Source organism: Nipponia nippon, unplaced genomic scaffold (assembly GCF_047370975.1).
Source record: "Nipponia nippon isolate SJK-2023a ecotype South Korea unplaced genomic scaffold, ASM4737097v1 scaffold_7, whole genome shotgun sequence".
Taxonomy (NCBI): Eukaryota; Metazoa; Chordata; class Aves; order Pelecaniformes; family Threskiornithidae; genus Nipponia; species Nipponia nippon.
The window spans coordinates 27091095-27118889 of NW_028262391.1; the positions used below are offsets into that span (position 1 = coordinate 27091095).

At 43.5% G+C, this 27795-nt stretch overlaps 2 protein-coding genes across 5 annotated transcripts; both read right to left on the minus strand.

The window, feature by feature from the left end:
• Positions 1 to 380: 380 nt before the first annotated feature.
• LOC104008602 (coagulation factor IX) lies at positions 381 to 18091 on the minus strand. Of its 3 annotated transcripts, none has more exons than XM_087739353.1 (9): positions 18044 to 18091; positions 10108 to 10227; positions 8115 to 8275; positions 7214 to 7238; positions 6972 to 7085; positions 5592 to 5726; positions 4168 to 4862; positions 2159 to 2276; positions 381 to 1172 (listed from the first exon to the last, which is right to left on the minus strand). In XM_087739353.1, exons 2-9 carry the CDS (start codon positions 10196 to 10198, stop codon positions 595 to 597), a joined length of 1917 nt encoding a protein of 638 aa, XP_087595479.1. In that variant the 5' UTR covers positions 10199 to 10227; positions 18044 to 18091; the 3' UTR covers positions 381 to 594. The 3 variants fall into 3 exon arrangements, with proteins under 3 accessions (XP_087595479.1, XP_087595478.1, XP_087595480.1); XM_087739352.1 differs by lacking the exon at positions 18044 to 18091 and adding an exon at positions 10902 to 11025; XM_087739354.1 differs by lacking the exons at positions 10108 to 10227; positions 18044 to 18091 and having other exon boundaries at positions 8067 to 8167.
• LOC104008579 (vitamin K-dependent protein C) lies at positions 11929 to 27786 on the minus strand. Of its 2 annotated transcripts, XM_087739355.1 has the most exons (11): positions 26396 to 27786; positions 23684 to 24105; positions 23063 to 23223; positions 22613 to 22696; positions 22067 to 22227; positions 21056 to 21080; positions 20394 to 20504; positions 19562 to 19702; positions 19086 to 19195; positions 18044 to 18161; positions 11929 to 13551 (listed from the first exon to the last, which is right to left on the minus strand). In XM_087739355.1, the coding sequence occupies exons 4-11, from the start codon at positions 22677 to 22679 to the stop codon at positions 12983 to 12985; spliced, it is 1302 nt and encodes a 433-aa protein (XP_087595481.1). In that variant the 5' UTR covers positions 22680 to 22696; positions 23063 to 23223; positions 23684 to 24105; positions 26396 to 27786; the 3' UTR covers positions 11929 to 12982. The 2 variants fall into 2 exon arrangements, with proteins under 2 accessions (XP_087595481.1, XP_087595482.1); XM_087739356.1 differs by lacking the exon at positions 21056 to 21080 and having other exon boundaries at positions 19615 to 19702.
• Positions 27787 to 27795: the final 9 nt, after the last annotated feature.

Here is a 27795-nt window from a genome sequence, read left to right on the forward strand (position 1 = left end):
TACCAATTTATTTCTCTCAGAATTCTACCATACAATCCTTCTATTTTTCTCCAGCAGACAGTTTATCCAGTGCAGTTTGTAATACACGATTCCGTACAGACACTGGTTTCGTATCAGAAAGCACTTGGATTTCAGTGAACTGAATTGTACTTGAGGTAACAGTTCTACCTGGGGACAAAACTGCACAGCTCCCTAACTGCTGTTTTGTACCAGGGGACAGAGAGTGCTCCCAGAAATGCACTTCCTTTTCTAAGCAACTACTTCACACGGAGGACTCTTGGCCTGTTTTTGTGATATGCGTGTAGGCTTGAGACATGGAAAGCTCTCTCTAAAGAAGAAAAACCCTTTCTGATAGGAATTTACATTAAGAAAAGTTGTAGTTGTCTCCTTTGTTATTTGCAGAATAGTTCTTTATTATACACAAGTATTCTACTCAGTAATACTTGAATGAAGAATTTAACCATTTATGGTAAATGGAGACTCAGAATTTCTTTGAAGAAAATCTTGATTTTACACCATTAAGGACAGGAACTGCATAATGTCTTAGACCGCAACACTCTAATAATAGAGCTGTCCCTCTTTTTAAAGATGGTATTAAGGAAAGTTAATGGCAAAGTTTTCCGAATCTGCTACACTTTCAACAACCTCTTTAATCCATGGGATGTAATTGGGTACTCTCGTATATACACCGTATTTTCCTTTTTCAGCACAGCCCTCGCCCCAGCTTACAATCCCCAAGAGAAACCAAGTGTTGTGGTAAGACACCGTGAAGGGGCCACCGCTGTCCCCTTTGCAGGCGTCTGCAACGTCAGTGTTGTAACCCGCGCAGAACATGTTGTCAGTGATGAGCCTGTCTGTTGACCGCTGACAGGTCTCCATGTTCACAATGGGCAGCCGGACTTTCCTGAGGAAGCGCAGAGTCGAACCTCGGTTGTGAGTGGCCCCCCATCCGCTCACCATCCCTACTGTTCCTTCTTCGGACAGCAGGGCGGCAAGGTTAGGGCTTGGGAGGCAGATGGGGATTACAAACTCATTAAAAATAACGTCACTGCTCAAGTACAACAAGGCGATGTCACCGTTGTAGTTATTTGAATCATAGTGTGGATGTGTCCAGCTCCGTTCCACGTCGATCTTTTGTTCTTTGAATTCTCTTTGGTATTTGTCAAAGTCTCCTGTAGTCATGACAAGTTAAAATGTTAGGCAAACTGTAAAGAGCCTGTAGGGTATCGTCACGGGGGAACAGGAAAGACGATAGCGCGTCAATGCTTTGGCCTTTCGTCCCGAGAAGGCACAGACCAAAACAAATGATGTTCTGGAACAATAATTTCTTACGCTGCAGCTGTGATCCTGCAAAGCAAGCTTACCCGTTTGCCCTTTACGGGCAAAACAAAGTTGTCGACTGGATGAATGGCTACTTGCTACAGACATTATGGCTTCTGGGGTGGGGATTTTGCCATAAATACTGTCGGTGCTTTTTAGTAAGTGCTGGATTTTGAACAGTGTGTCAGACTTCCATGGGGTGTTTTCCCCCTCAGGAACCTGACATAAGCATTAAGATGCAGCCATGGATAAGGCTGAGGAATTGTTTCCTGTCAGTTACCCAGTGCTGTACTCTGCTTGTGCCTTTTGCGTTGTCTCTTTGCTGGAGGTTTCAAGCACAAGATTGTGTTTATTGCAACATTCCTGCTGCAAGGGGTTACAACTCCTGCTATTGTAACCGGTGCTGTAGCACATGACGTGGGAGAGGGGCTTTCTGCTCTGAGGCAATTACAGGCGCCGAGAAGCACGCAGCACAGCAGGAAACTAATCTTAAGGCTGATTAAAAAACAAAACTGACTTGAGAGCAGACCATCACCTACAGCATCCCTCCTTCTGAGGTGTACCCTGAGATGTGCTCCGTCTCCATGCACAAGATGTTTGCCAAAATGGGCGACAGAAGAAGCTAAATCCGTGCCTTATGCTCCCAGGTTCCCCACAAAAACAAAAGGGAGCAGCTGGAGCCCCTCGGCACTTGAAGAAAATGAGGTGTTCTGTAACTCCAAGTCAGGCTGGACGTGTCTGTGTCTCAACCACACCTTACTGTGCTCATGTACCATGCAAAGCGCATTTTCAGTAAGAGCATACCCCTGTGTTTATACGCTACACAAACTGTACTCACCCACGGTAACGTGGTGTGGTCTGACGAGATCCAGGCAGTGAGCAGCAGTGACGACCCAGCGGCTGCCGATTAAACTCCCTCCACAGAAGCCAATATCTTTACTGTTCCGGATCAAAACCTGCACGAGGAAGAAGGGGTCACCAGGGCTGTCTCGGGTGCGGACGCGCACCGTCAGTCTCTCTCTCTGGTTGGTTGCAGGCTCTGTATCTTGAAAATAACAAACACTGCTGGCAATAATGACTGCACCGCACCAAGCAAAGATGAGGATGATAAAACAGTAATAAAATGATTGCACAGCTGGGACAATGGAGCAGAATATTATGCTGAACTAAGCTTGATAAAATCAAAGAGGATGAGAGCTGCGGTGCCTGGCATTCTTCTAAGCAAATGAGTATGATGACTGTGATTTTTCATGTGGCTTCAAATTTTTTTGGGGTGGGAGAGAACAGTAACGCAAGGTGTATTTCATTGGTGCTCCGATTAAAAAAAAGAAGAGAGCGGTGTTTGGGCTACATGAATAAAGGACAGAAAAGAGTTTTTCACTTTCCCAGCTGTCAAGTGAAAGTGGAGATTCAGAAACTTCGTTGTTTTTATTGGTAATAAAAAAAATATAAGCTCTATTAATGCCTCAGCATCTCTTCAATTAAACTCCTCCCTGAACCTGTTATTTCATGTGTTAAACTGAAGGAAAAGCTTAAATTTTGGTACTCTGCAGTTTCAGTCAAGGTAATAATAAAATAGTGGGGGAAAAAAGCAACGCAGTCCGGCCTCCTCCTTTGGTCTAGTTCCTGGAGTAGAGCCATTTTGACTTGGTGCTATGTACTATCGGTGCTTTTAATTCTCTTCAGTAGTGCTAGAACAAAACATTGAAAAGTAGCAAAGAAAAATTACCTGAAAATTCTTAGGTTATGAAGAACTAGAATGGAAAGGGTTTGCAAAACCCTTTAAAACCAAACCAAACCCACCAAGATTCAATTATGAATTGCCTGATGTAATGAAAATTTAAAACTTCCTTGATGGTAACACTTTATTTCAAGAAGAAGCTGTACAGGTTAGGCAGACTACATTCCCTTCTCCCAACCCCGAATCAGGTCTCGCTTGATCCCAAGGAAGCAGCCAGTGTTCCTCCTAGAGCTGTCTCGGCTGGCAGAAACCCACGCGTTTACTAGTAGTGATGTTTCAGCTTGCAAAAGTGCACGACGACTGCATGGTCCGTGCAGGCTCAGCCTACTGTTTTTCTACCTGTAAAATACCTCCTGAGGTGTGGAATGGGAAAATCTTTTTGTGTGACAGCAATAAAATAAACTGACAGGACCTGGAGTTTTTTTAGATCAGTCTGTTAACCTTCTGTGCACAAGCCCATAAACAATAACAGTACACTGATCAAGCAGAGATGATATAAATAAGTGAAAATTAGTAAAAAAAAGGGGCGCGCGCACACACACAAAACCTCAAAACCAAGATTAAAAAAAATAAGATCGTGGAAATAAATAAAAGCACCACTTCAGGGAGGTTCCCCTACTCGCCACTTGCGTTCACATTTGAGCCCTCTCAGTTTTCTCTTCCTTACTGTAACAAGTATGAAAAGCTCAGTATTCGAAATGAAGAATCTCACCTGGTCATAGAAACATTTTCGTGAAAAATTATCACCAGCCCTTCCACAAGGAGTCAGAAGCACAGCTTTGCACCAAGAACATTTAGAAACAAAGAACCTGAATAAGAGAGCAGGAGACGATCTGACTGATGCTGTTAAGAGAGAAAGTATTAAGCTGAGCTCAGAAAAGCACATACATCTAGGATGGGGAAAGAGTGATAAAAAAGGCAACTAAGATACCCATCATCAAAAAGGCCTGGAGAAGTTTGAGAAATACACGTGGTTGGATTGCTCGCCACCTGAAAAACAACTTTATAATGGCTTGATGAACACTGCTCCAGCTGGAGCCAGTGACGATAACGTAGGAAAGCACTCAGGTGTGGTGTTTATGGCCAGACTGGAAGAAAAGTATTACCTGCCAGGGGCAATGGCCACGATGACACACAGTTCCTCCCGTTATCCTGGAGTCATTGTGCACTGAAGTAGAGCTGAGGTTTATCTGGACGACCTGAGGCGTGCCTGAAACATTTCCCCAGTCACTGCTCTGATGAAGCCCGTCACGTGGGGCTGGAACGGCCCCTGGTCTGTGCTGGCCCGCACGCTCCCCTGTTTGGTTTCGCCCAGCAGCATCTTCCACCATTTCTCTCCACCTGGCGGCAGGCGCTGTGGTCTCGCTCTGCCATGCAGGGCCCTGGGTGGGCTCACCCCAGGGAGCCGGGCCTCTCCCGGCCTCGCCAGGCCCGGCGGTCCCCTCCGCTGCCTCATCCTGCTCAGGGGCACCCGCCTCTGGCCCAGCAGCACCAGCCCCCGGCGGCTGCTGGCTAACAGAGTCCACCAGCGTCTTGTTCCAGCTGGAAGCATCTCCTGCCACCTCGGTCTGTCCAGCATCACCCTCCATGTGCGCACTCTGCCCAAAGACACCCTTTACGGTCTCATTTTCCCCAACAGCGCTTTGTTCCAGCTCCGTTTGCCTAACCGTGCCCTCCATGCTCTCATTCCACTTGGCCACATCATCCCCGTGCTCACGCAGTCCCCTCGGGAGCCTTTTTTGCCCCAGCCAAGCTTCCTCCGGAGCCTGCCTGGCTTTAATCAGGCCACATGGAAATGGTGCTGGAGGGAGGAAAGACAGAAATAAAGATTTGAGTTTAGGGTGCGTGGCATCGTGTCAAACTCCAACGCAAAAGCAGCACTGTTCCTGTCCAACAATGGGATTCACCCCTCCTGTAAGAGCCCAGGAATAACTCTGACACCTTGATGTCAAACTCCACTTTGGCCACCCACCCCCGCCCTCCTCTGACCAAGGCGTGCAGAGCCAGGTACCAAGAAACACAGCAGTCGGCTGTGCTCTCCTGACCCACCGGCAGCAGCCGCGGCTGGCTGCCCCCAGAACAGCCAGCCGAGGGCTCGCTTCCCCCAGAACAGCCAGCCGAGGGCTCGCTTCAGGACAGACTCCAAACCCAGCGCTCCCCTTGTGACAGGATGCCTTAGCACAAAGCTTTAAAGACCCTTGTCATGTCCCTTAGCTTCGTAATGCAGTTCAGTTGCTCTAAGTCTGTGCTGCTGTGGGAAGGAACAGGCCCACCCCAGATTGTACTGCTGTTCCTTTACCCAGTATGTGCACACAGGGACACTGGATTAGAGAGACACCTGATTGAGAAGAACCTTAAAATTTAAAATAAATAAACAAAACATTATAAATAAGACAGATCTTTTCCATACACTAAGTGCAAGCTGCAGTAGCTACAGCATGTGTAGCTCTTCTGCAACTAGCAAAGAGGAACAGACGGTGCCTGTGAATTGCTCTTTACCTAAAGTCACTCTGAGCCGACCATGCTTTACCTGCTTGCACGCATCTCTTCCCGTCCTCGTGCAGGGTGTAATCCTTTGCGCAGGAACATACCACCTGAAAGGCGCTGCTGCTGTCCCTGCAGTACTGCCAGCACCCACCGTTCTTATACCAGCACTCAAACTTTTCTGCGATGGAAACGCACAGGCATTCGCTGTGTTATTGCTACACATGGACCCCTGAGCAGCGCACAGCTTCTAGCACTATTATTATATGAAAGAAAGTAGAAAAAATATCTGCTGAAAGCTCGCAGGGAAACAGAAGGAGCTACCCCTTACAGTTCCAGAAAACCACGCTGATTTGTAGCGAACCAAACACATTGCTTTATGTCTATTGTTGTTCACCTGTTTCTACCATTTTCTTATTTGCCAGCTTTGTCTTCAGGCCACAGCTGGGCTCCAGGCCTTTCTGCCTGTAGAGCAGGGGCAAGAAAACGCCTGGAAGAGCAAACACCTCTAAATGCATCCATTTTTGATCCACCTGCACATCCTATCTTTCATATCATGACAGATTTAAAGGACTAGGCATTTTGGTGGGGGCCAAGGCTGCGAGAAATTGACTGAGTTTTTTTATACATTGTTATATTAAAAAAAAAATCATGTTTAATTGCTTCACTGTAAAAAGAAAAGGTCGACAAAGCACTTGGGGAAAAAAAAATTACTTATGATTCATAGTTTCCACATCCGTTTGGCTTTTGCTGTAATTTTATGCCTCAGTCATTTGCAAACCGGATACAGTATTTCAGAGGACCAAAAATCTGATGAGAGGCAGCTTTTCTACTTCATTTTTCATTATTTGTATATTACAACATAAATACAACTTTTTTTTTTGTTTACACTAAGCTTTAGCTAATTTGTTTCATGCATTTACTCAATAAAAATAAAAAGAGACTAGGGCCTCACCATGAAGAATATCTCCAGTGCAGGTGCCTATGGCAGGAGTTACTAGACTTGTTATCGCTCTAAAGTGATAAGAAGAGGTAATTCCCTGTCCTTTCTTGGGGAGAGATGGGAATGGCCACATGCCTTCCCCAGGGCTTGCGCAGATGAGTGCAAGAGCCCAGAACTGCAGCTGCTGTATGACAGGAGGTGGTGCTACCCCCTTCTTCCGCAGAGCAGAGCTACGCGTAGCCACAGCCGCTGTCACAACGTGACTCCCCTCCTAGGGTGGCCGTGCCCCAACACGCCGTACAAGAAAACACTGTTCTGATGTATGAATCTTAAACAACCGACCCGTTCTGTATCAGATAAAGTCACCACTGATAATCGCAGTGAGAAGCCTGTACAAAGGTTCAGCTCAAGTATCCAAGGAACAAATTCCAGCCTCAATCCTTCCTTCACAATGAACGTCAATGTGTCTGTTCCTCTACTCACCTTTTTCACAGTTGTCTCCTCCAAATTTTGGGGGGCAGATGCAAAAGTAATTGTAGTGTCTTATTTTGCAGACTCCACCATTGTTACAGGGATTTGTACTACATGGATTTAAACCTAAGAAGAAACAAGGCATAGTGTAATTCCAGGAATTAAGAGAAGCATGGCTTTAAATTGCCACATAATTCTTTGTACCCAGAAGTGACACAAGAAATAGATTTTTTAAAAATTCCTTTTTTACCTACCTTTGTAATTGAACCAAAACTCCATCTGCAAGAAGAAATCGCAAATGAAGAAAACAGTCAATAAGTGGTCATATTGGTTAGTGAAGATATAATATAAAAAACTGTTTTTTTAGGGTGCATGTAAATTAACATTTTGATTAAAACCATGAAATACATTCTCAGAGCAGATCTCCTGATCATCACCAGGCAGCTCGCTTTCATTTGCATCATGGACCAGCCAGAGAGTGCATAAACTGGGTTGTATTGGAATGAAAATTAAACTGAAAGCTTAGATCCATAAATGCTCCGGCCAGTGAAAGGTCTCTGGCACCAGCCTAGGGGTTTCAAGTGACACCCCTGGCTCCCCACAAAAATGTGTCAGTGCAAGGGCCTCAGCACCAACTGCTTCACTCTTAACAGCCATTTCTACTGCACTGCACTACGTGCCAAGGAAGACATCACCTAAGCAACTCGGGCTAGACACAAGAGAAATTAGGCACCTCCATTTAAAATTGCAGTTCAAACTCCTGCTTCAGCAGAAGGCCCCCAGCAGAGCGCCTGCAGCCCCGCTTCCCAGCTGGATGCTATCGGGCCCTGGGAACGAGGCGCTCCTCCTCTGTATTCGGAGGGGTCTAATCAAGCAAGCGGCCTCTGAAAATGTCAGAATCACGTTGCTGTATTGAGGCTCTCACAGAAATCGGTTTTGGATACTTTTAAGGAATTGTGTTTAAGGTTTACACAACAAACTGAGCCCTGGCTTAGAAAGCGAGATCTCACAGGTGCCTTGAGTGACCCATCCTGACTACCAAGCTGCAGAATCCATAGGCACACACCTGTCAGAGCCATGCCAGCTGGCTTGGGAAGGATTACTTACAGCTTACTGTTAACTTTCCTCTATTTTTCCTAACATAAAGTTTCTCACTGTTTTCTCCTGCGAATGGAAGATCTCCTTAGCCTCCTCAAATGAACACTTTTCCTCATTGCATTCTCTCTCCAAGTTCCCCGGACGAATCTCTTCTAGAAAATAGTTAGCACGTTTATGGACTTTCAGCACCTCGTGTGCTTCATCTTTTCTCATAAACACTAGAAAAACAAAATCGAACAGTTGATACTGGAAGACAACAAACTGGCAACATTACAGTCACAGTCATGCACTCTTTCAGTTAAGTAAACAATATAAAGAAGGGGAGCAGGAATCTATGTAAACAGCCCAAAGGAAAATAAAATTAGTCTGTGTTCCAACAAAAGACACTAGTAGTTTAAGTTTTCAGTGGATCAAAAGATCCACTAGCAAGACTTGCAGATTAGTGCAGAAATAATTTTCTATTCCACAAGACTCTTGAGTATTGCAGCTTCTTCTTTGGAGGCTGGTTATATTTTTCTGCCTAACCATCCTGATTCACAACAATTTTTAGTTGCCTGGCTGTGTGTGCATGTGGAAATAAAGCTGAAAGGAGAGGTTTGGTTTGTATTTGGTGTCAGCTTTGTTAGACATTCAGTAATGGAGACCCAGTGCTTTCCAGGTAGCTACTGTGGCCACAACAGGACAGACACCACTCCTTCATGAAAGTGTCAGTTTTGTACTTATATTTAGTTCATCTCAACTTCACTTCACTAAGCTATCTGCCCTCCTACCACAATGTCTTAAGAGCTATTCCTGCCCATAAATTAAGGGAGGGGCGGTCAGAAGAAGGAATATGGCAGTCAGATCCTCCCCACATACACCCTGATCTTTGCTAGGGCACCTCTAGCTGAAGCACAGTGTTCCCAGGATTTTCCAGCCAGGATGCTCTGAAGGAAAACTAGGGCTCACTCAGCCCTTGTGGATGTACTGACACCATGTGCCATCTCAAGCACCTCCAGACACTTACGTGCGGTGACTGAATTGAGTCCCGAGTCACTATTTAGAGCAGATGGAGGTTTTTACTTTTTTGTTAAATCTCCAGAAGTGTGGCTCTATATCCAAAACCCATCTGATTGTGAAAAACTGCTGCTGAGAAGTGTTTTAAGAAGCAAGCTCACTTGGTAATCCTGACAAAGCCTACTAAAATTCATACAGCAGTTCATTTAAGAGTACCCTGTTTTCCTAGTCATGGTTTAGTGTCCTAGACAAGTCAAAACCCTCTGAGAAAGAACCCAGTTTTGGAGATGGACCATAAAGACGCACATTTCTTTGCAGTTGCACGACTGGTATCTATAGCAATGACTGAAATTCTAGAATAATGTTAAAATGCTTCATTTCTAGGCAATCAGAAACAGTCAACAAAACCTCTTAGCTGAGAAAAGCTTTGGACAGTTCCTGCTGTCTGGTAATGGAAAAAATGTCTTTCACTTACGTCAGTGAAATTGCCCTTCACCACCCCTTGAGTTCTGGGGTCATCTTTAAAGCATTTACCTATGGTTAAGTACCATCACATAGAGGATATGCCTGTTGTAAAGCCTGCTGGTTTGCAGATACCAGTTCTGCTTCTGCTCTTCCTCCTCTGCAAGGACAGCCATAACGATTTGTGAGGTCCTCTGCATTCTCACGCCTGTTCTAAAGCTCTCTGAAGCCATTTCCAAACCTTGCATAGTTGTTGTAGTAAAATCAACACAAGGGTTGAGAACACATGTTGAAAATGCCTAATTTTAGCTTCCCGAATTTGAAAACATTGCCATGCAAAAATAACTCAGATTATGGGTTCAACATCACAAGGAGAATACTTTTCAACAGGATAGTGGTCTAAGTAGGAAGTTAAGAAAGGCTGATTTCTCTTGGAAATATATATGAATATTTATTTTTCTCTTGTACATTTCAGGAAGTGCTTCTTCAACCCATAGGACTTTGTGTTCAGAAAAGGAATGCCGTTTCAGTTCAAATGCCAAGATTGTCACAATAAGACGTTATTGACAAGTTAAAAATCAGAAGTACCTACCTGAATATGAAAACAGACAGCTGCTGTTGATGGAGCACATCAGTAGGAGAAACATCACAAGTGAGGAACTGCTCTCCATTTTAGTGAGCATTCAGAATACTCTGACTTCCTGCTGATTTCCTTCAGAAGGAAAAGAAGAATGAAATTGGCATATTGTCACAAAAACAAGGGTGAATTAGCCTGCAAAAAAGATGAAGAAATAGAAGCAAGAGGACAAAAGAAGGGCGAAAGAAAGCAAATTCTACCCAGTTCATTTTGATCTGATTTCCATTGTTTCTCCAAGTCACACGATGCTGCACGCTACCATGGGAATCCCAACAATTCGCAAGGCAACGTGCAGAGATTGACCTAGCCCAGGATGTGGTGGAGGGTCTGATCCAAAGCACATAGAAGTAATAAAAAAAGCTATGGTGAACAGGGGAGGCATGGATCAGGCCCACACCGAACAGACGGCAGTTCCAGCAACAGCCTTGTTTAAACTGTGAGGGATCCCAGGCTGAGGGCTGAGCTGCACGCTTCAGCCAGCAGTTGCTAATGACGGCAGCTGCTGTGTAATCACTGATGGTCTTGTCAAGTAAGACCGAATGCACAAACCCCAGTGAGGAAACCATCCACCACATACCTGGCAGTAAAAGTTACAAGACAGAAGTCTGTATTTCTTCGTATTACATTCCCAGGCTAAATAATTCAACAGGATTCAACAGCACATACCTCTTTGCTACCTGTATCATTTTTCCAAAAACACAGGATCTAGAATGCATTCATTTTACACAGAACCATGCAGTTATACTCACTTTTTTCTTTTCTTTATTTTTTTAGGGGAAGACAGGAGAGAGATTTGGATGTACACCAGGAACAGCCATGAGGTCAAGAGGTTGATCATTAACCAGTCACAAATATTGACAGAGGAGAGACAACCTTCTGGATTCTATGAAACACATTTGCAATCCAAAATCAGAAGAAAATTGTGTGTGTGTTTCTACATGTGTACACGTGTGTATTTAAAAAAAAGTCCTTAAAAATATCCTCCCAACAATAAAAGCCACTTCTTTGCAATAAATTTCTTCAGGAAAATCTGGAATTTTTAAGAGAAGATTTCTGACACTCCATCACCTTTCAGTAGGTAAGACCAACTGATCTGGAAAATACACAAGCTGCTCTGTAAACATCTGTTGAAATATGCAGAGCTGTGACTGTGTAGGAGGATTCATAGCGGTCACCTGCAGGAAGGCAAATATTGCCCTTTAATAGTCACAGCTATTCACTGACATTACGATTTCTGCCTTTAATTAGACCCATGTTTTACTGGCTTTGACAACAATAATGTTTTTCCTTGTAATGCAATGACTAGCAACGTCAGCCTTCTGAGAAGCACGTGTTCTTGGTGCAGGCCCTGGCTGGAAGGCTGCTGTTCAACACATTATTCTTTAATGTTCGTTGATCCTTAAATCCAGTCCCAAATAAAAAAGGGGAGGGGAAAAAAAAGAGAAAAAGCGAGACAGAGCAGTGACACAGAGAGATGTCTGACTGTATTGTTTCAGCTTACCTCCAACATGAAGCCCTTAGCCTGACTGTTACTTCTTTAATGCATGAATCAACTTCAGCACTCGCTTAAGCATGTAAGCAGCTTGTAAGCCAACAAGACTAAGTCCACAAGTTTAAGAGGTATTAAACCTCTTTGCTGACACCATATTAAATTTCTTACAAATCTTAATACAATTTTGTTGTACCTGAGGTTTTTTCATTTAACAGTCTCATCACAAGAGCAGACTGAAGTTCTTCACTGATCCAAATATGGGTCCAAATCCTGATTGAGGTGTTGGAAACATACATCACTACAGCAGAGTTAGTTTCATTTTTTTCCTACTAGATTAATTATATTTAGCAGGCTTAAGCGCTAAGATTAAAAACAAGTATAAATTGTGATATTAAACTTCATTTTGACTGTTGCTACTTCCTATGAACTTATTGGTGCTATGTAGCTTTATTTTGTTTACTGATATACACAGAGACATACAGACATGGATGCAAACACACACACATATATTTCTCAGTAAGCATTAGTAATGCTAATATAGCCTGCAGCTGATTGCATTCACTAGAAAAGGAACGAACAAAAGCGTTTGCTTAGCTTGCTAATTAGAAGAGATTTACGAACCTAAGGATAAATAGAGCATGTGAAAGCTTGGAATTAAACCTCATTTTTTTAATAACACCAGAATTCCCACTGACTTTTAAGGAAGTCGGGGGGGGGTGGGGTGGAAATCAGGCATCAACTGTGCAAAGAATAGAAAAAGTTCTAGTGACCTGCTTAATCAACTTAATCTGTGAGCACTGCAGCAGGATGTGAATGAGTGGATGCAGTGATGATGTTATTAAAATTTCATTGTTTTGAAAGAAAAATTATACAAATACAGAGCAAACCAAAACGGTTGCTGTGGATACTATGTTAGAGTAAAACTGAAATAACAGAACTGTATCACTACGGTGACTGTTAAAACACCTTTCTCTGTCCCCTCCTGCCCCCCACCCCAAGCAATTCAGTCATTTTACACTTCAAAGATGGAGTCGCCTGACTATGGACTATCTTATTTTCTACAATGCCGTACAGCATCTCAATGTTACAGGGTATTATTTCTCGCCTTAAGGCCTAAGTAGGACCATGCTACAAATAAACAACATAACCTGGAAACTAACCAATGTAAATACTGTAACAAAGAAAAAAAAAAAAAGTAGTAAAAGAAATAGGTACCAAGGAAAACAGTACACAAGGTTAACATATACTCAATATTTAATACTGAAGATCTGACAGTACATTACACTGCATACTGCCACTAGCACATATCCACAATATTCCAGACTCTCAGTATCAAAATCAACCCTTCCAAGAAGCTGACCTCTCGTCTATGTGGTGCTGGATCCATTCAAGATACTGACTAACTTTGGTGTAGACTCCAAATTTCTCCCTTCTTCCGCAGCCTTCGCCCCAGCTCACCAGTCCTACCAAAAACCAAGTATCCTTATATCTAGTGATCATAGGGCCTCCACTGTCCCCACTGCAGGAATCTTTTTTGTCTCCTAAGCTCCCAGCACACAGCATGTTGTCAGAGATAGCAAATCTCATCGCCTGGGCACACACGTTCCGGGGAACCATGGGGATCTGAATATAACTGAGCAAAGTAGAGTAATTGTTGCTAACATCGCTTGTGCTGCCCCAGCCAGTTACCACCATCTGCTTCCCACTTCTTGTCAGCTCCTGTTCTGCCAGGTCGCGGGTGGGAAGACAGATAGGGAGCGCATATTTGTTATACATCACGGGCTCAGCCAAGTGCAGCATGGCTATGTCATTATCGGAGGTCTCCTTGGTGTAATTTTCGTGGCTCACACATTTATCAACCCAAATGGTTTGCTCGTCTGCCTCAATACGGAGACGGTGGAATTTACCTGGAAGAGCAAACAAGAAGATGACAGATGCTACCGAACCTTCCTTCACCTTGAACATCAAGGCATCTGGATTACATTGGGCTTTAGGACTGTACTTCATGTTTTCACTTCCCTTGTAATATTGACATTTGTTCATTTTATGTTATAGGTTAACAGTGTTCTTACTAGATGGACAAATCTGTAAACTTTCCATTATTTACCTACATCATGAATACATACAGTACTAAATGAGTTAGTACCCTAGAGGTATGGTCATCAAGTAAGAAAATTAAATGCCTATGTATTGCCCTGTTGTGTTGATATTACAGTACCCTTGTGCAACTTGAGAGATCTTCAGGAAGAAAACAATCTTTTTGGAGTCAGCACTAAAAGCTGGGAGAGCAAGCATACAGCAAAGCAAGATATTTACAACAGTACCTGAGCTTTATGCTGTATAACCACTGCCTAAATGACTGAACTTCAGGATTTATAAGATAAAGATGACTGACTGGTAAGGCTGTTCCTTTCTGAAATCTTGCACCTGTATTTTAAGGAATTTTTGACTACTTAAGGCTTCTCAGTTGTTATTTGTGCTACATGATCATGGCCATTTTGTGGGCTAAGCAGTTATGGAACAGTAAGCAGGAAACTAAGTTGAGAAGGGCCAGAAAGGGAAGAACAAGTCACTTGTGATACACAAGTTTCTGGAAAAGACAGAAACAGATCTCTGACAGGATGTGAAGAGATAGCCCAAAGAATAATTATCAGTGGCTGTCACATTTCTGAACTGTGCTGTTGGTTAATTTAACCTTCATATCAAGGCCTACTTCAGTATGTACTCAATAAAAACACTTCTTTGGAGAACTGTCCATTATACACATTCGAGCTGCAGACAGGCATGCATCCAAGCACGAGGTGGCAGGACATCCAGGCTGACACCTCATGTCTGCCCATGCTGCATGTGTGCAACGGAAGTGCCCTTTCCTTCTCGGTCTCTCTATAAGTGAGTTGGAAGTTGCTCTTCATCCCCACCTTTTCAAATGTGTGCTTCACAATACCATCCTTCAAATTTGTTCTTCCACCCCCCCGTTAATTTTTGCCTTCTTTCAGTCTTATTTGAATCCCTCCAGATATAAACTCTAAAGCCAAGTTTCTCTGACTTTGCGTGACCAAGGTCGTCTTAAGTCACTTCCTTCAGTGTAAGCTCCCCTGTGCTTAAGCATGTCAATGAGGTAATGCAGCTGTTTGGGGTTTTTTTCTGTAAAGAGTCAGTGTCTCCAAGCATAGGGACTTCATGATCCACAGTAGTTCCAGAAATGGATTCTCAAAAGACCCCTTAAGGCCAGCTTTAGATCTTGGACTTCCAGACCAATTATTTCTGAGTCTCTCCTCTTGCGCCTCTTCAGACAGCCAGTGGACATTTCATACATGGCCACAGCAGACAGCAGATGGCTGAAACTGCTCTGATAGGCACCTGTATTAAGTAGTACCAGAGCCTGAAGGACTTGCTATTATCAAGCCAACACTCACAAATCTGTTTTTTTTCTGCTATCACGTCCTCTCTTCTTTGTGGCAACAGTGTTCGTAGCACCCTTGGAGCACATTTCCTTAGCACCCACTCTGCAGCTACTGTGGCTGAGGGCTGACTGGCAGATAAGGGGCAGGGGTTTATTCCTGTCTTCACAGATACAAAACTCTGCTTTAGGCCTCAGAAATAACTCTGGACTCGAACACTCTCAGATCATCTCCTCTGAGGAAGGCAGTTTAGTTGTGTAGGAGCATACTTTCTGCTAGGCTTCACATGCTCTGTATACAAGCATGGCCATGATCTGTCTGTATCCTGAGACACCTATGAACAAGTGGGTGACAGCTTTCGCACCAGTGCTACCGTAGGAACTGCTCCCCCAGCCCAGGAGAAGACCCTTTCCACTTCTGGTCATGAATACTTCCTTTCTCAGTTGAGTTATCCACCCCAGAAGTCCTATCCGCACCTGGATGTACTGAACCTAGAGGCTGTGTAAAATGCATCCAGTTCCTTCTACAGAATAAGGAGCATCATAATCTTGTTGCTGGCAGAAAAATATTAACTATGAAGTTCTACATGTACAGAGACCTGTTCTCTGAAGGGAGAGACAGTATTTTGAATTGAATCATTACATTCACCTATCTGCTCTATTTTCTTGGAGCTCTGAACACACTTCTGAATGCTCTTAAGATGGAGATGTGGGAACAAGAGCCACAAACAGGAAAACTGGGTTGTTCTCAAATCATCTCCCAAAACTTCAGCTACTCTAACTTTTCACTTCAGACACTGAAAAGCCATGTGAGTCCTGCTACAAGACTACTCCCCAAGCTCATGAGTGCAAACCCAGATGCAAGCTTCCCCTCCAGTTTTGCTCTTACAGATGGCAAGCAGAGAGCTGCAGCAGGACAAGTCCGGAACAGTGTTGGGTATCCCAGCCTGAGAGAGGCAGGTCGAGTATCACCTCTGCAGTCTCAGTACGAACACCTGCATTACTGTCATGGATCTCACACCTGCCCCCACAGACACAGCAATGTCTCCATTCAAAACTCTGTTCCATATATCTCACTAGATGTTTCTAGAGCATGCGTTTTTCCAATGAGAACTGCTTTTCTGGTGGCAGTAAAATGCCCAAAAGACACATGTGAAAGGACAACGATGTGATATTAGGCTGGGTCTTAAAAAGGTTCCCTTCTGCTTGACACGGAGTATCATTTGGAGAAGAATCTCTTCTCTCTTGGTAAAGTCTCAGGCTGTAGTCATCTCAGTCCTGCACACACACACACCCCACAGTAAAGGACCCTTCTGTAGTTACCTTCTCACCACAGCAATATTGCTCAAGACTGAATGAGAAGGATTCTCCTCTCCTGTGTCACAACTCTCAGGCCATGACCACACACTTGCTTCCTCCTCTATTAATAAGAAACGTTTTTTGGGCAGCTAGGAGAGTGAGAGAAATTCGAGCCCCTACTGCTAATGATCCTCACACTATAAATTACTCTGTATACTCACCCCAAATTTATGTGCGAGATGTCTCTTGAGTTTCATTTAAGCCAAAAAAACCCAAAACTTCTCAAATCAGGGTTTTCCTGACACTTTTCTTCACCCACTGAAAATCACTTTTTATTTGGACAGCACAGGACTCTCTTGACAGATCCCACCCCTTCTTTCTTTGCTGCAGAGAGATCTCTGGGCATGGCTATCCCAGCTGAAAGCTTGTCAGACTGCACAGATCTCTACCAAGACCTGCAGTATGAGGCCAGGATGGAGTAACTTAAGTGCAACCTCAATACTTCCCCTAGTTACCATCTTCCCACTGACCTATCCCTTTCAAGTTACACTCAAAGTTACATCTAGCACTGCAGAGCATTCAAACACCACATCTGACAGTTGCTTTTCCCCTAAAACATTCCAAGATCCTTCACCAAGCAAACTGCACAGGTTTCTTCCTCTTGGGCCTCACTAAAACTAAATATACATATTGGCAATCACTTAAATGACTTACTAGTAACTGGAAGTGCTTGGAGACGTGTAGTCTGTACGCATATATCCAAACTACCACACGCACTTCTACCTTGATGTCCCTCTGTGGAAAAGGTGGATATTCTGGCACTAAGAGGACCCAAGGCTATATCACATGCTCTTCAAGTCATCCTTTATGTTGAACAATGGAGGATGTACATAAACACATCCACCCATATGTGCCTTATTGTCTCTGTTCTCAAACATCTGCACATCCACAGTGTATACGGAACACGCATACAGACAATATATTTCCAAGGCTATGTTTACAGACAATATATTTGCAAGACTTTCTGCAATTACTGTGAACAACCTATCTTTAACAGAGAAAGAAAGCAGTTGAGCTGTTATGCCTCTGTCACCAACGGTAGACAGAAAACACTAATTAAAAAAAAGATTCTACTTAAGTGTGAATGGAACACTAATTATTTCTGTCTGTTAATTCAGGGGGAGTACTGTACTTGACATAGATTTTCTCATGCTTAAGAGCAGCAGTGCCAGTAAAGGCAGTGTTGCCATTCTGCAGCACCTCTCCTCCTTCTCTACTGCAACTCTCTTAAGTAATGGTGTTCAAATGTATGAAAAGGCAGGAAAAAGCACTGTGACATTCTCCTCCTGGGATCAAGACTTTTTTTTTCAGTACATTCAATGACGTTCAATATTTTCATCACCAGAACAACACAAGCAGAAGAGACCAAGTCTTTCTACTTTATAGACAAGCATCAGTGCTCAGAAGACATCAGCTCACTTCCATAGTAAGGTTGATATTGGCTCAAATGAAAGAAAATTTTTACTAAACTTTTTTGTTTTGTACTAAAATGCATATTAAATACTTCCTAGACAACCTACTCCTACAACCAAGAAGGACTTTTGTCTTCATAACCTGCTAGCCTTTCTCCTGAGATGATAAACCTTGGGAATGAAGCAGTTATATTTTAGAAAAAACAGGGACAAACTTTTTTTCCATACCAAGTCTTACTTTCAGCCCTTCTTCTGCCTCAGTGCAGTGTGCTGCCGTTAGGACCCATGATGGATGGATGAGAACACCCCCACACAGAAACTTGCCTTTGCTATTTTGCAGCATAATCTGAAACAAAAAAAAAAAAAAAAAAAGGTCTTACACTGCTCATATGTATCAAGCAGCAAAGCATGTCACATTCATTGAAGCCAAAGCTCTACAGTGGGACAAAAGCACTATGAATAATGTCTCTGTTGCACACCTCCAAAAAAAGTTTTGAATATCCTTCCTGAATGAGGGCTGGCTTCATCCCAGTCAGCATGGGATGATGCTGGTCACTGCAAAGAAGCACTCTGGTACTTCAAAACTTTGGAACAGAGAGCTCAAATGAGGCGATTATTCTTGTGTCCACAGCACACCAGAGACAGTGCATCATCTCAGGCTGCAACTCCTATGCTACGGTGTAGAAGGGCCTTTAAGGTCAAAGAGAACCAGGCCCTGATTATATGCATTCACTAGTTCCACGATAAGCTCTGTGAGGTCTCCCCTTTTCTCTGTGATGTCCCAACCTGCTCTGTAAAGCTATGGCATATTTTGCTGATTAAATCTGCTAACTTGAACTTACCACAGATGAGGCTTATAAGAACAAATCCATGCAGAAAGGAGGAGATTACCTCACACTCCCACCACAAGGCTGTTACAGCAGCTGGAGGATGCATCACACAGCATGAGCTGCAGTGATTAAGTGGCCTTCCCCAGGATGGAGCAACAGAGTAGGTAAGTGTCATCACTATCCTCTCTCTTGACACTGTTGGCAAGGTAAGGTAAAAAACTTGGCAACAGTGACAAGGTCAAGAGTCCTAACAGATAATAAACTATTTTTTCCTGTTACTCCAACTTTTGGGTTGCTTTTGAAAAAGGTAAGCTAAGGGAATCTTAGCTTCACATGACTTCACCACTAGTAATGTAGGAGCCTTTCTGGAGCAGCTAGGCAGGCAGAGCTGTTCAGGAAGAGACTGAACTGTTTGTGGTGAAAAATTCTTTTCTCTTTACCTGCCAAGGGCTGTCTCCCCTTCTTCCTGCTTTTCCCTCAATAAGCCGAATATTGAATCCTGCTTTGGCTTCAATGTAGTCCATTTTCACTCTTCCACAGGGGAACTCCACTACAGGAGATGCAGAGAAGTTAACCAGCAAAGACCAGATCACCCAATACAGAACCTCCTTCTAAAGCATTCCCTCTGTCTCTCTAACCTAGGCAATACTATTCAGTGCCTTCATAGAAGTCCCTCAATGCTTTGCAGAAGAGGCAGTTTCCTGATTTCCCTGTATGTCTCCATGAGGCAAACAGAGGTTAAAGGCCATAAAGTGGGTATGGAGTTGGGCAATGCAGGCACAGAGTTACTGTGCATGGAATGGATGTTTTGAAAACTTGTACGAAGTGCACTGCACACAATTCTCCCATAAAACCCTCTTATTTCATGTTTGAATAATCCTCTGTCAAATCTGGACTACAAACATCCTCCTCTTACCTACAGGCTTGCACATGGTATGGTCATTCGTCAACTGATACCCAGACGCACACCTGCAAGAGCGGCGCTGGTTGGCAGGGTCATCCCTACAGAAATGTTCACATCCTCCATTATTGACAGAACAGTTGGTATATTTGACCTCTGCGTAAAAAATGAACAGCAAGAGAGACGTGAGAAGTTGGAAAGCCAAAGAGTCACAGGAAGGTAAAGTGGCAAAATAACATTGTGATTCAAGTGAGCAACAGCTGACAAGAGATTTGGGATGACAGTTGTGGGCTAAAGCAAACAGACCTTGGCTCAGAATAAGGCAGTGGGGAGATGGAGAAAACAGAGATTACTGTCAGGGCAGGCAGACTGAAGAACAGAAAATTCACTGTCACTGAGTGCAAGTAAGACAGCGCAAAGTGTTGATTATACATGACATACACGCTCATCGCTAAATATGCTACTCAGCTTTTGTCCAAGGAAGAAATTGTCACAGTAATGACCATCAAATATTTGCAGTGGATTGTTTTTTCCCTTGTATTGTAAAAAATCTCACCATCATCCCTGTGCTGACAGTTCTAAAGTAACTGAAAACCCTGCTTTACAGAATTATTTCCAGTATTTTTGTAAAATTTAGATATCTCAGATCTCCAAACCATGGCAACACAAAGTTCATTTTGCTTTACATAAGCACAGATAATCCCTTTACCACATCATGAAGCAAAAGAGAAATCACATTAATAAAGAAAGTGAGTATACTCTGCAATGATGAAAGTGTCAATCCCTATTACAGAGGGATCCCTGTCACAAAGAATGTTATTTTATAGTTGATTAAAGGCAGCATTACCATAATTGCACAAAAACCCCTCCCAGCCTTTGTTACAGATGCAGGAAAACTTTCCAATATTGTCCTTGCAGATCCCATTGGAACAAGGCTGTGGGTCACACTGATCTCCATCTGAAACAGAGGCAGGAAAACTCAGTCCCTGAACACACAAAGCTCACAGATCAAACAGTAACACGAACAGACCCTCCCCAGATTCCCAAGCATCACCCACGGTTTCTGCCACTGAATGGTGATACCTCCATGGTGCTAGCCCAGAGACAAGGGCATTTGTTTGGGTTCTGAACTACAGCTGCAGATCACGGAGAGTGGTCAGTAGGGGAAGAAAGAGCAAAACCCGAGGCAGACAGGGGGAGGCAGGTTACTGCAGAAGTGAAGAGCAGTGGTGGGGCTCCTCTTTGGACCACGTCAGGCAGGGTTAGAGCATAAGAGAGCACTTTTGACCAGCGCCGTAGCTCTGGGGAGATGACTGATGATAGGCACAGATGCAGCTCAAGTTTTTTTAGGAAGGTTGCTTGTATGATAGGACAGGAAAACATTCTTTGCACACCCCATGTAAGAGAGAACTAGAATTTGAATCAATATGTGATACATGGCAGCAGGAAGGCTAAGTACTAGTTACTCTTGAGGAAACAGAGAAGTGATTAGGAAAGTCTTTTACTTACCTACATACTTGGTCCAAAAATCTCGCTGTGGAGAAACAAAACTTACATTAAGGCTAGAAGCAGATTTTTAACAAGCGAGGGATTTAAAGCGTACCATGGTCTTGGCCAACAGAGCACAGCACCCCAGTCAACAGCATCGGTCTCATTCCTCTTGACAGTGTAGTGACTGGCACTATAAACCAACCAAACTGTCCAACCTGAACATTCATGTATTGCCCATACTCAGCACAGATCCCCCTGCCCTGCTTGCAGGCCCACCAGCACCACAACCCTTCAATACCCCCACAGCTTCTCTCTTTTCTTGTCACTTACTGCCAGGTAAGTCGGCTGTGTTACTGGGCGCACAATTCATTTGTGCCCAGTTAGACAAAACATGGGCATTGTGAAGACAGACTCCACTCCACTCTGGGGTCTGAGGGACAGCAAGGACTGGTTCATCCTATGTGGCGAGCCTACTCTGCTTACCACAATAAGAAAAAGTCCAAGTCAACACAACAATTGGGTGTGGAAAGGGGCAGGAATCAGTGATGTTGACAATAAAGGTAGCGTCCAATTGAAAATATGAGGTTTGGAGAAGGAGAGAGGACCTAGTGATAAGAGAAACATTTGTCAGGCACAGGTGGGAGACTGGGGAGATACACTGAAAGGCAGTCAGAGCTGGTGAATGGACAACAGAGGGCAAAGGATGGGAAGGGCTAGGAAAAACTCAGTGACAGCAAGAATAGCCCATGGGGTCAAGCAGGGATTGGGATTACCTGGCTGGGACCTAAACCCCACAATTAGATCAGGTGGGACATGCATGAGCAGCCAAGTTTTGTGGCCCATACAGGTGGTAACTTGACAATCACTGTAACACAATTACATTCAAAACCATGCCAACACCTTAGGAATCAGGAGTGATGCATGTTCAGTGCTGACAGCAAGATCTCCTGTGCCCCAGACTGCAATACTTTAAGAAAAAAAACAACTGATTGGTTAAGTCCCACATTCATCCTTAAAAAAACAACTTACTGTTGCTTCCTTTGTTTCAAATATCTCACTGGCCTCCTCAAAGTCGCACTTCTCTTCAATGCACTCACGCTCCACAGAGCCTGGTTTGAGCTCCTCCAGAAAAGTGTTTGCCCGCTTCTGGATTTTCAAGACTTGGTTTGCATCTTTATTGCTGTAAAATACTGGAAGCAAAAATGTGAAAGCACAAGCTGGAAAAAGAGCTGGCTGAAAACTGGTAGTGGTCCTTCCCAAAGGACACTTACCAGAGCAATAGCCCCTCTCTAGCACAGCAAGAGAGCCTGCACCAGAAACCATGGGCCGTCAGCGCTCTGCTGCAGAAGCAACCTCCAGCCTCTGCTCTGTGATACTCAGACAGCTCACAGGGCTTCACAAGGGCTGTGACCAGGCAGCCATCACAGCCCAGCACTGTGTCTGTGAACCTCTGCTAGAGAAATTCAAACCCCCTTAATGGGAATGATTCCAGCCACTCCCTGTGACTGACAGAGCAGGAAACACACATGCAAAGACTGAAAGAGGGTGAAGGGTACCTCTAAAATGAAAACTTACTTGAGGTACTACAGACTCGTGAAGACCAGGCAGCCAGCAGCACCCCTATGGTGACAAGCTTCCACATAATGCAGCAGGAGTCACCTAAAGAAGAGAAGGTAGGTGTGAAGGGGAGTGCACTCCTGAGCTGCAGCACAACCCCCATGCTGCAGACAGTTTCTATTCAGACAGCTCAACTAGCTCCTTCACTTGTTTTTCTCAGAGCAGCTCCCTTGCTGAGTGCTGTGTTGTGCTGTGACTTTTTCTGATTCCATCTTCAAAGTGGCTGTTCATTAGAGGTCCTCCAGACTGGTTTGCTAGTTCCCTTCAAACCATCAGCAGCTCCCTCAGAACACTTCTCTGCCCCAACACCCTCCCCTTGTCACCGGCCATTTTTGACAAGCTTTATGCTTCATTAAAGCAAGCCGTACTTTGAAATCCCGAAGGATACGATACTTTTGAAGCACTTACTGCTTTATTCAGTGTGAATCAGCGCGATCTATTCTTCCTCCATGAGCTCTGCTGGAACTTAGTTAATCCGTAACTTCAGATATTTACTCTTTGGAGTGACATGAAGTGCTTTCTTTTTAGTCATTAAACAAACAGTGCTCAGGGGGAGCTTGACAATTTACCTGCATGCAGGAGAAAAGTGAAACAGCTGAGGCATCCACTCTGCCTTTTTCAAATCTGTTTTTCTTTTGATTCTCTGGCAAGTAGAAATGGTTATATTTAGTTTGTAAGCATAATCACCCAGTGCTGAGGCCTCTCAAGAGATCCTACCACCTTCTTACAGCATGCAATCACCCAAAAGGGACACATATTGCTATTTTTAGGAGTCCTCCCACTTTACTTTCTCATCAAAGGTTCCACCACAAAACAGCCAAGACAACTAACTCCCCTTACTGCCATGAGCAGGCAGTACCTGCTGTGAGGAGGCAGGGCAAGAAGCTTGTACCAGCATGCTACATCTTTTGGTGTACTTGATTAGTTCTCATCAGCACAAAATCATCTATTAAATTTTGAATATTAAACATTTTAGAGAAAAACCACAATCTTTTTCAGAAGTTTTCTTGCACTGGAGATGGTACAAACCAATGTGTTCCCCTTCTCTGAAAGCAGTTCGTGCAGCAGCGTCTCTGCAAGCTGTACAATGCGTGACATAGTCACGCAAATTACTTGTGCAACCATGTGTCCTTAGGGGTCCTTCATTGGAGAAAATGCCACGGAGTGTTGGGAAAAGGTGTGCCTCTCCAGGATCTCAGCTCACGTCCAGTGACACCATTTAGGAGGGCTCTGACTGCTTATAAAACTTTTTTTTCTTTTTCTCTTACAAACTTGGCCATGGAGTGTCTTGAAAACAAGTTCTCTTTAAACACACAAAGGTTTATGTTTCAAAGTTCATCCATTTTGGACTTGTGCCATCCAAAATTACAGTTGGGGAAGATGTGTGCACTGTGAAGCTCTACTGATATATTCTTTATCCTCAATTCAGCCATTCAATGAGAAAATTTCAGCTGAAATTAATAACAGATTTTTGCTGAAAATAAAGTTTATGAAACACACCTGAAGACAGGTAACATAAAATAGGAAATCTAAAAAGAAACAAGTGTAGTACCATATATTCCATGTATTACTCATATAGGACTTGTGGCTGACCTGGCTATCTAGAAATAATGCTTTGCTACCACATAGGTTACATGCTTTTGAATACACTTTTGTTTCTAAGACTTGTTATAGGTTGGAAATTTAGGACACGTACATCAGTTGCCAACCTAAAACATCTAAACCAACGTCTCAGCCTCCTAAAAATTTTCTGTTTTTAAACCTCTACTGATACTAAGAATGAATGAATGTATTTTTTCATCAGACCTTGTGTTTTGGAGGCTTTATATTCCTGCTTTCCCATTTCTCTTACTACCGCAGTGCAGAAATATGTATTTTAAAAGCCAGCACTTGGGCTCTCACGTAATAATATGACTCCAGAAGCAGGGGATTCAAGAAAAGGTGCTCCAGGATGCTTCAAGATCTGCCCAGTTTTGCAGGCCAGGGAACCATTTAAATCTAAACAATTACAGTGTTGGGCTCCCTACTTTCTAGTTCATCTTCATTAAAAGAATAGCGATTTTTCTGAGGAGGGTAAAGGGAAGAAAACAGAAACTTCATGAGAGATTGGCAAGACAGAGGAGGCTCCACATAATTTTAATTAACACTGTGGAGAGTTCTGATTCAAAGTGTTATGAACAGGCATTAATAATCAAAGGAAATCACCTCCCTGAAGTAAAGAAGTATCATGGATCTTTCAAATGTCGCAGCTTAAAGATATCTCCCCTTACAACCTGAAGGGAAAGAGCACACCAGACTGCACACTTTGTTCTTCTTGGTTCTCCTGTGTATAAAAAAGCCAAATGCTTTGGTTTTGCCTCTTCTACGGGAAAGTTTCTGTAAAACTCACAGATGTGTTCTCAGCCTTTAGCTTCTTAGCCAGGAGTGCTGAATCACTCCTCTCGAACTTTTCCAAATTGAAATTGTAATTTAAAATCTACTTTTTGATAAATTAAATAAATTGTAGACAGATGTAAATTTTGATAGAGGGGGAACTGAGGCAGCAAAACTACAGGGCCTCAGAATCACAGCTCTTCAGCAATCAATCTTGTGTTGCATCCATCAGTTCTTCCTACTTCACTGTAACAGCTTTTAACAAACCCAAATCTGAATAATTCACTGAGCAATCAAAGCACTAAGCCTATTTCCTATCTGCACACTGGAGGCTCTCCCTGCAAAAGAGCACTACCAAGGTCTTCCTCTCATCCTGGGTACTGATTTCTTGCAAGACTTGTAGAAACGTTATGTTCTGTGAGCCACCTCTCCCCACGAACCATCTGAAATGAGACACTTAAGTTCCAAACAGGCATTAAAAAGGGAAAGACAGGCTGATACACACAGCGCCAGACAAATCAGACCACTCTTGCTTCCCTAGGAAACTGAGCTGAAATGTTAGTCTCATCGGGCTGCTCTTCTAAAAAGAAGAGGTCCTTGGAGGCCGAGGTTTTGCACAGCTCACACATGAGCACAGGAATATGCCGCCAGGAAAGCAGAAACACCTCTCTGTGGAAAGCCTATGTGTAGGGAGGCAGCTCAGAGCACGTCCTCAGCAGGCTGCTGGGAAGTGCTGCTGTGAATCCAGCTCGCAGCCTGGGAGCAAGAGGAATTTGACAACCTGTGCAAAGAGCAAGCTGCTCCTATGACAGTCCCTCCCAGCCTGTTACTTCCCTGGTTGGTATCTGCTCGCACCCGCCTGATGCTGCAGCTGTGCACACACAGCCTTTAACAAAAGGAAGACCTACCATTTGCTCCAACTCCTCCCATTGGCAGTGCAGCCCATCAGCCAACCTGCTCCTAAGGAAGGACAAGAGGCCTGAACCCACCCCTTCCCTGCTCCCCTGAGGAAAAGCCACAGGCCACAACTGACTCGTATTTTACCCTGAAGTCAACAGAAGTGGTGTGTCTTTTAGGTCATATGCAAACTCCCCCACCTCTTCCTTTCTTGTGAAGACATGAAGACTTATTACCTTCCGGGTCATGTGGTAAGCCAGCAAAATGCTGGAACTCTTCAGACAGAAATTGCTAGAGAACTGCAATGTATCTTTTAGCTGTTATTAACACAAAATGTCACTTTCCGCTATCTCAGAACCTTTTCATTCTGCCCATGTGAGAATTAAACATCTCATACTGCTCAAGGCCCAGCTGGTGAGTGCACAGTTATTCATCCCAACCAAGCACACAGCAGCCAAACAAGGAATTTACCTTATGACTCTGAAGCTGCTTTACAGGTAAGGAATGACCAGGCTGCTTCTAAATCTGTTCATTTCCAGTGCTGCCCATTCGGTGGGAGCAGATTTCCTTGACTTCTCCTCAACTCTCCTGACACTTTACACTGTATTAAAAAAAACAAACACATTAAAAAACCCAACCCGACAACACATAGGACAAGGAGAACAGCAGCAGAATACATTTTTTAAAAAATCCTCATTGGTACTTCAAGATCTTTACAGCACACCTCTCTCCAAATCCACTCTGTCCTCCCAAGACCCATTAGGTAATTATCAATCAAACCAAGAGGATGGCAGCCCTGAGCAGGATGTCCGATATCCCAGTAATGATATACTGAGCAAGGCAAAGAGTTTCTTGCTGTTGGCTTCTGCCACATAAATAAAAAGACCACCAAAACAAATTACCTGCATCAGAAGAGTAAGCACATCTTCTGTCTCTCTGCTGCTGCTTTCTTTGCATGTTTCCTGTAGTGCTACTTAATGCAGAGCCTGACACTCAGGTCCAGTGCGTGTATGAGCAAAGGCAGTAATTTTTCTTTTCTCCTTATTACTAGGACTAGATAACTAACATCTTAATGATCAATGTTACCATTTTCATCTTGCAACAGTATATAACATGACTAAGATTTCTTGCGTTGCCGTCACAAACTACTCCCTCCACAAAAAGACAAAGCAAATCCTTCAGTTTAACTATCAAGTACAATAGTCTTTTTCACAGAGAAAATATTCACGGCCATTATGAGTTACTTTCCATTTACTTTGCAACAGTACTATGGAACTCTACGACCATCCTCTCAGTTTAAAAGTAATCTGCTGAAAGTTTCTTGTCAGCATCTTACGAACACATCATTCTGTACAGATGGAAGAGAAAGCTCATCACAGTCTGGACTGTTCACCCAAATATCTCCAAATGTTTTAGTTTCAAGTTTACAGGTGTCATTTTTATGGCAGTCAATTTCTACATTTCATGAGAAAATTCATTTCTCCCATATTTTTGAAAATGCACTTTCACTTTTCCAGTTACCATATACATTGCCTGCAATAAATTGAATGCACAGAGGCCCAAATGGAGCAGAGAAACAACTGCTAGCCTCTCCTCAGGGTACTGCACCACTATGACCAGGAAGATGTCACACCGCACCACCCGATGAGAGGTCTACAAGCACGTGGAGGTAACTAACAAATACCCTGCTGAGTTTCTGAGTGTCTTCCCATCTAGCTGTGGGTTTGCAGACAGCGGAGCTATGATCAGGATGAGCAGCAGTAGAACCACCATTTTTAAAACATCTCTTCTTTTGTTCACTGCAGAGATATAGCTAATAAAAAATAAACTACATGATGTTTTCTACTCCATGCCAATTAAACCAACGCAAA

Excerpts from the sequence above, each read along its gene's own strand:
- LOC104008602 (XM_087739353.1), bottom strand. The coding sequence starts at position 10,198 with ATGCTCACTAAAATGGAGAGCAGTTCCTCACTTGTGATGTTTCTCCTA. Across the intron at positions 5,727-6,971 it reads AGGAGACAACTGTGAAAAAG|AAAAGTTTGAGTGCTGGTAT; the intron begins GTGAGTAGAGGA and ends TTTCCATCGCAG. Across the intron at positions 2,277-4,167 it reads GTGGCCATTGCCCCTGGCAG|GTTTTGATCCGGAACAGTAA; the intron begins GTAATACTTTTC and ends TTCCTCGTGCAG.
- LOC104008579 (XM_087739355.1), bottom strand. The coding sequence starts at position 22,679 with ATGTGGAAGCTTGTCACCATAGGGGTGCTGCTGGCTGCCTGGTCTTCA. Across the intron at positions 19,196-19,561 it reads TACCATGTGCAAGCCTGTAG|TGGAGTTCCCCTGTGGAAGA; the intron begins GTAAGAGGAGGA and ends CATCTCCTGTAG. Across the intron at positions 13,552-18,043 it reads AGGGCTGAAAGTAAGACTTG|GTAAATTCCACCGTCTCCGT; the intron begins GTATGGAAAAAA and ends TTGCTCTTCCAG.